We start from the raw sequence: 7,506 nt of genomic DNA, 5'->3' as shown, positions 1-7,506 counted from the left end.
CGGTGCCCGCTGCCGCGCCAGTCCCTGCGGCTTCCAGGCGGCGGCTGGGCCTGCCCCGGCTGCCCGATGTACCCCTCCCCCCGCCGGCTGACAGTGGCCACCGGCTTGTCACCGGCTCTGGCCATGCTGGTCACAGGCACCCGCCCGCCGTCATCCCTTTCCCACCACTTTTTTCGTGCCCGGCCCTGCACACCGTCAGCACCTACTGTTATGTTCCTCGCCACCCGTCTGATCTGTCAAAACCCCCCTGAGCCACCCAGTCGTACTGAAACGTGGCCAACAAGCTGCAGCCGGTGTAACGGTCATGGGTGCCATGTGGATATTTATGGGTCTTCCCATACATTTTGGTGAACATCTACTCTTTATCCGTACAATATTGAGGTTAAAACAACCGATGAGGAAAGAGACACACTACCATACGGCACAGTATTTTTCACATTTCAACGATATATTCTGTAAGTACTGCACCAGAATTAAAAGAGATGCATAGAATACCTTATGTGTGCCTACACATCGCTCTTGTCTTTGCTCTGCTTTCACACCATTAAGATCTCACTATTTCAGGCAGTGTTTTGGGGATATCTAAATGTAAAAACCCTTATGTTGCAAAGCACTGTACTTACATATTTAAACTGTGAGTTTCTTAAATCCTTGCATGCATCGCCTCATCTACTGCATTAATTTTTACGAAAAAAAAAAAAATTGCTTTACTATCTGCTGAATCATTAACCATTGCACTTGTCAAGAAATGCATCCCTGGTGCAGGCAGGGTATGGCCATAAAAAGACAGTTTAAACACTCCACGAGGATACAAATGTTTATGGTATACTTTAAGTATCTCTTGGTGGGCAAATGAGTTAGTGTAATGTGATCAAGAGGCATCAGTGAGGGTACGCTTCCCAGTGCTAGGTTGAAAGAGCTGGTTTTACAACCATGGGACTAAAAAGTGAGGGTCATTTCGGAAGAAACCTTCATAGTTCTTCTTGTCTTGTATAAATCATGTGGTAGGCAGAGGTGAGTTGTAAGGGGGACTGGGAGGAGCACAGTGAGCAAACACTCATTTCAATAAGCAGCATTAAGCCATTTGGCCAGGAGTTTCTACACTGGCACCAACTTCCTTGTGGCTGGCTCCTTTAGAAATCAGGGGTGTTTTTCCATGGAAACAAAGGAGGCAAGAAATTGATGTGAGCCCAATGTAGTCTGTGCAGGCAACATGGTTTTAGCATGTTAAAATCTTAGTGCTGTCTGGGCAAGTTTGCACTCCAGTACGTGATTGCCAGCAAGGCAATCAGCCTTGAGCTTGATCAGTTTAGCATGTCTTAAAGGCATTTGACTTGTGCTTTGCCAGACTTCTGTAAGCGTAACATCTTGAAATAAGCATAACATCTTGAAATCTTCATCTAGGTGAAGTCTAAGTTGCTTAAGATTTTATTTGCCAGTATCAACAACCCTCTTCTGATCACTTGCTTTGAGTCCAGTTCTTCTCACGCAGCTGCTGTGGCTGAGTCGTGGAGAAGGCTTCTTTGGGGCACCGTACTGCTCCAATCACAATTTTAGAGCTAGAAAATCCAACCCGTGGCTACCTTCGGGAGTTAGGTCATTGTGTGTCCCAGTGAGAGGTTGCTCCAAGCTCATTTGAACAGCCATATGTGTTATCCCTACCCCTTCTCAGGGTCCCTTCCATCCCTGAGGCTCCTTCAGTGCTTGGTCTCCACTCTGAGGCTGCTGACATAGGTGAGCAATGTGGACAGTGATGGTCAGTGTGGAAAACCAAACTTCTAACATTAATGGTCATTCCTCTAGTGTTAGGTGGATGTCACTCAAAACTAATTCCAGGCAGAAGGAGCAAAACATCTCAGAGTGCCTGGGCCAGGGAGGCAAACAGGCACTCTGTCAGGAGAAGGTACCCAGACCCTCAGTCCTGTGCTGATAGAGCACGTTTTCATTTACATGCTCTGATATTTCCTTAGCTTTGGGATGTCTCAGACTCATTTGCCTCAAAAATCTGGAGCTGAACAATGAGTCTTCTCAGGTCAGCTTCCATTGGTACATATGTGTGGGCACAGTCAGTCATGCCTCCCAGAAAAGTGCCCCAAACCTACTGGTTCCAGGCACTGTCAGAAGCTGTCCTGCCCCAGGTCCTTCAGGAACAGGGTGGCAAGGAGCATTTCCTGCACTAGGTTGGGTAAAATGTGACCAAGACACATGTTACCAACAGACACACCTTCAGAACAGACTGAAGATCACCGTGGCCCAGGGAAGCAGGGAAAGGCTCTCAGTCTGTGTTCTCAGAGCTAGCAAGGTCTGGGCTTCTGCGTACAGCAGGATTAAAAGAGGGGCAGGGTTTGTAAGGTTGGGCCAGAACTGTGAAGGCAGCCTACAGGGCAGCGTTAACAAAAGGACTATCTCCTTCCTACTTTTCCCTCTCTGCTTCTGTATTTGGGTCTGATTCACCATAGCCTTACCCCTGCCTGCATTCACTTACACCAGCGCAGAGTGCATTCAAATCAGGTTCAGATGTAACCTGGCTGATTTGTAGTGGATTATTACTCTCTTCCCCACCCCCTCGCCAGCTCCTTCCATCTCAGTTTTATCTCTCTATTGATCTGTTTCTCTCACACTCTCTGACACGCTTGGTGCCTTTCATTATTAGTCAGACAAAGCCAGGCAGCCTGAGCATCCTAGCTACATGATGCTCTCTCTGTCCTCTTTCTCCACTCCGACCTCTAGGTCCTGTGTCCTGTGTACTGGGTCTCCACGTTTTTGTCTCCTGCTTCTTTGTCCTGCATAGAGCTATAACAAGGGCAAAGACCAGAATGTCTTTTGAGTGAATAAGATCCTGAGCTCTCCAGATGAGGTCTTCCTAAAATATACAAGCTCTTGTGAGAGTGCATGGTAACACCCCCACAATTTAGCAAAGTCTTTGCCTCGTCCCTACATCAGGTATTGAGATTAAATTCCAGACTCCTGGAGTCATTAACTCCCATGCTTTCACTTTGTTCACAAAGCAAATGCCTATCTTTATGGTCACAGGGAAACTGTGAAATGTGATTTTCATGTAACCTAAAGAGTCGAAAGTAGGAGGCGAGGAGCGCAGATGAAAGCAAGTCTTTACAACATTTCATAATTTTAAGATAAATCTTGTGACATGGGAAGGTTCTGCATTGTTATTTCTGAATATTTAGGATCTCTAACCCTTGCTGTAGCTACCCCAGCATCATCTCTCCCTTCTGATCTTTCTCTGATCTTTCCAGAAAGAAACCTCCATTCTCTTTGCGCTGTAGATCCACCTTCTTTCCTATGCGCTTGCTGTCCCACTTTAAAGCCTGTAGAGCTGTACTGTCTCGTTCTAGGTTGTTTCACCACCGCAGAATCCAGATAACTTGTCAAAACACTTATGATATTTTTTTCCCCAGTCCTTCTCCAAATGTAGCTAGTGTCACATCTTCTGAGACGGTTTTTCACAACTGTGTGTAACACAGACTCCAAGACAAAAACACTGTAAGGACAAAGGAGGCTGGGGTGAATTGCTTGGATACCAACATGATCCAGAAGGTTTTTAACTCTATAACTTGTACTGGGTTAATGCACACAGGGTCCTAAGACCTGTACCTAGTTACACTTAAAGGCAGCCCAGTATCAGCTGCTTACAGAGGAGTTACAAAAGAGGGTAACTGCATGGTAACTCTTCCTCTGATCCGCTCTCTGAGCCCTCAGGATTTTGCAGACCAGGAACTGTCTTCCAGACAGGCCTCCAGTCGTGATTCAAAGACTCCAGAAGAGAGAGGATTTTGCACTTCCCTTGGTAGTTTGTTTCTGTGATTAATCACTCTCCAGTGACTGTCTCTTGTTATTCTCTGCCAGAATACCTGGTAGACTTTTCCCCAGGAAGGAAGTGATACTGCAAGCAAGTCATGTCTTGTTCTGCTTTTTGATACATTAAACAGGTTGACCTCTTTAAATTACTGAGATCTCCAGCCTTTGGATCTCCTTTGATTCAAAGTTATTTTTAAAATATGGAGCATGAAATGGTGTAGAGTTTTCCAGCATGGGACTTACTCAGACACAGAGAGAGGTTTAATCAACTTCTCCCTTCTCTCCCTTACTTCTGTCTTTGCATGGCCAGGGATCACTTCAGATCCATTGCTATAGTCTGGCCCACTGGCCTTGTGTTGGGTTTTCTGCCTCTTACGATCCCTAAATCCTTTTCAGAGCATCTCTGTTTAGGGCTGGAAGTTGTTCTCTGTAGATCCAGACATTCTTTCCTGCTCGTGGCTGTACAATTTACTCTCGACTATCTTATAAGAAGTGTTATGAGAATGACCACCTTTCCGAGTGTGGTAGGTCATTCTGTGCTGGCCCCATCCTCATTATTTTCAACACTCTAACAATAATTGTGTCCTCAGTAAATTGTGTCAGAATGAGCTATATCTGCTCACCAAGCACTGAATAAAATGGTGAGTCATACCTGACCCAGGACTCATTCCTGGGCATTCACATAAGAAACGCTGTCACTCAATGGTAGGCTTCCAGGGACGACCTCCTTTGCATTTGCAGGTTGTTAAATGGTGTTAGCCAGCTCACTTAACCTCCTGATCTGTTAATATTGCACAATGCTTTTCTGATCAACAATTTGGGATATTAATGCTTCCAGAAGCCTTGATAGATCTAAGGCATCACCTTTTCCAAACAAACCTGTAGTCACATCAAAGACTGACAAGAACAAAACAAGTTTATGCAGCAAGATCAGTTTCCTCCAAATCAGGCTGATTGGCATTAACTGGAGAATCTCATATCAGCCCTTTGTTGCTTTGCCTAGAAACTTTCAGGTCTTCTGTTTGCTCTTTACAAATACTGGCAGGGCATAGCTGTCTTCCAGTGTTCTGGGATGTCTCTGATATTCCAGAGTTTATTAACCAGTTGTTTGGTGAGCAACCACCAAGTGGTGAGGGCCGAGGAAATTGCATATATGGATTGGTTTCCTATATTTTCTAGACTTCCCACTACCATGCCTTCAACTGGGGTTTCTTGATGACACCCTTTCCACAGTCTGCCACATCTGTGAGTCCTTTCCCCTTGGTCTATAGCCTGTGTCACCGGGATCCTCCTCCACCACTCTCTAACATACACAGCTTTCCCAGTATTTTCTGATTAATGCTTTCGGCCTGCTGGCTGGACTGCTCTGACCTGTGGTGTTTTGCCTAGCAGCATGGCTATAGGCTCTCTTCCAGCACAGGCACCGATAACGTCTCTCTCTCCTGTCAGGCTGCCAGTTTTCATACAACTTATTGGAGCTTATTTACCTTTTAGACTCTTGTATTTTTGTCAAACCCATGGCAACTAACATCCAGCCAGCCAGCCAAAGTTCTGCAGATAGCAGGGCAACCACACGGGTCTCTCTGCCCTTAGGAAACAATGCTAAAAACAGCAGCAGTGGGTCGCTTGGCCTCAGAACTCCTGGGTGTAAATGATCTGTACATGATGATTTAAAAGTGACTCTGCCAGACAGAAATAAGAGCCTCACATCCTTCTCAGGATGGGCTGGGCAGGGAGACACTTCACTGTCCTCACATGACATATGCTGATCCTGGTCCAAATCCTGGCCAAACAGAGATAATTTTTACATTTCCACCTTCCTTTCCATGCCCACATCACCCTCACTTTAACAACTTCAGAGTAATACTTTAAACTTAGCACCAATCTCATTTCCTCCTTCCACGGCTACCCAACTGCTCCTCCATCAGCCCACCTGATTCCATCTCTCTCCTCAAATTTCCCTATAACTTCATGCTTGCTCTCCTCTGAGCCCACCCCATCCAGAGTACCTCAGCTGCCACTCTGCTTGTCTAAACCTGTGCTCCAAATCAAACAAGCCATTTCCTTTATATCATCTAAGAGTGACATCAGCCCTTGCGCTCACCATTCCCATCACCTCAATGGCTTTCCTGACTCTCTCCCACATCTCCCAGAGTTTCCTCAGTCCCTACAACATCCTCCTCCTTGTTCTCTCACCTATCTCTGGGTCCTTTTGCTTCCTTCTGTAGTTTTGCTCTTCGGGGGGATTTTCAGTGTTTGCGTCATTTGGATTTTCGCCCTTTAACTGACCTTTCCCTAGTTGAAATTTCTCGTCTGTTTTCTGCTTCCCAATTATACTAAACACATTCGTCAGGATTTGAAAAGGTCAGAAAGAGCCCATGTGGCTGATGTAGCCCATTCCAGAGCTTTCTACCCTCTGCTAACCCCCAAGTGAGGAGGCAGGATGGAGGAAGGCCAGAGAGCAAGATGACCTGAACATTGGCTCATGCTGCACCGCCACATCCCCGGCCATGTCTGTACAGGTGGTTTCTTGGGATGGGTGTGCAAGGGCTCACAGATCATTTCTACAAGTCCCAGGAGGGCTAGAGCTGAAAAGGCTGGAGAATGCCACAGAAGCTTGGATAATCTCTGACGTAAAGGCCCATGTATGTGAGGAGGACAAAAGCCAGGGAGCTCAGACATGTGCACGCCTGTCAATGCACAATGGCACTGCGTCTCACACAAACCCAGACTGTGACATCTCCCCTGGCAGCACCACCTTCCCACACCTTGACCTCCCAGTGACCATAAGCCTCAACACAACCGCATCCCTGTGCTGACACTTCCAAACACACACCAATTTTACTCGTGAAAAAAATAAAGATTTTTCACCTGAAAAACCTGTTGACTCTCCCAAACACACTCACAAAAACACACTCAAGACTTAAAATGTCTCAATACTGGAAAGCCCAGATGGGCATGGTTCATTAGCATGGGAGCTCATGGGGGGCCTGATGAAGAACATCATCAGGTCCCTCAAGTGTCTGTCCAAAGTTGGCACGATGTGTTCCAGGCATCCTGCTGTGCTCAGGTTTGGTACTGTCTGTCCATTTGTCTTGTGTCCATGCCTGGTGCGGTAGCAGGTTGCTGTACAGCTCAGTGCTGTCTCTGCTATTTCTTTCTGTTTCTTCCCGGGGTCAGTCACAGTCACAGTCTTTCCTCATCACTTTATGATGAAAAGTTTGATTGTTTCTGAGGATCTGAGGAAATGACTTTCTTGCTTCCTCGTATTTCAGACCCTGGAGTGGAAGCTATCTTTCTGTCATTGACTTTCTTCTCTTGCCCATTGCTTGCTCAGCTGCTCCCTTCCGATTTGGACTGCGCTTTCTGTTTGGTACTTGATGGTGGAGGGAGATTTTCCCTGCAAAACATCCAGCCCCTCAAAGGCACATCAGCTTCTATCTTTAATTTCGCTGTCACATCCCTGCCATTTCTAGATGCACGCCATCCATCCCCGGCAAAACCGCGCTTGGGGACACGTTCTAACGACCTGGCTGAGCCCTCAGAGGGGAAAAATCCACCTCGGACGGATATCCCCCCCACATTGCTCCCACAGCACCCGTGTGTCCCACCCGGCCCACGCGTGAGCGGCTCGGCTCTGCCCGTGAAGCAAGACCGGACCCCGCCGCGCTGCGCCCCACCGGGGGGACC

At 46.9% G+C, this 7,506-nt stretch overlaps 1 protein-coding gene across 1 annotated transcript in view; it reads right to left on the bottom strand.

Annotated features, from left to right (window-relative positions):
* The window catches only part of COPS7A (COP9 signalosome subunit 7A), a 3,065-nt gene extending 2,940 nt beyond the window's left edge, over positions 1 to 125 (bottom strand). The window contains exon 1 of the mRNA XM_026847235.1: positions 29 to 125. Within this exon, the coding sequence (XP_026703036.1) occupies positions 29 to 125 (97 nt within the window). The remainder of the gene's footprint in view (positions 1 to 28) is intronic.
* Between the last annotated feature and the right edge of the window lie 7,381 nt (positions 126 to 7,506).

The sequence above is a fragment of the Athene cunicularia genome (assembly GCF_003259725.1).
Source record: "Athene cunicularia isolate RWA chromosome 1 unlocalized genomic scaffold, athCun1 chr1_part1, whole genome shotgun sequence".
Lineage (NCBI taxonomy): Eukaryota > Metazoa > Chordata > Aves > Strigiformes > Strigidae > Athene > Athene cunicularia.
This window is presented reverse-complemented; position numbering and strand designations above follow the sequence as displayed.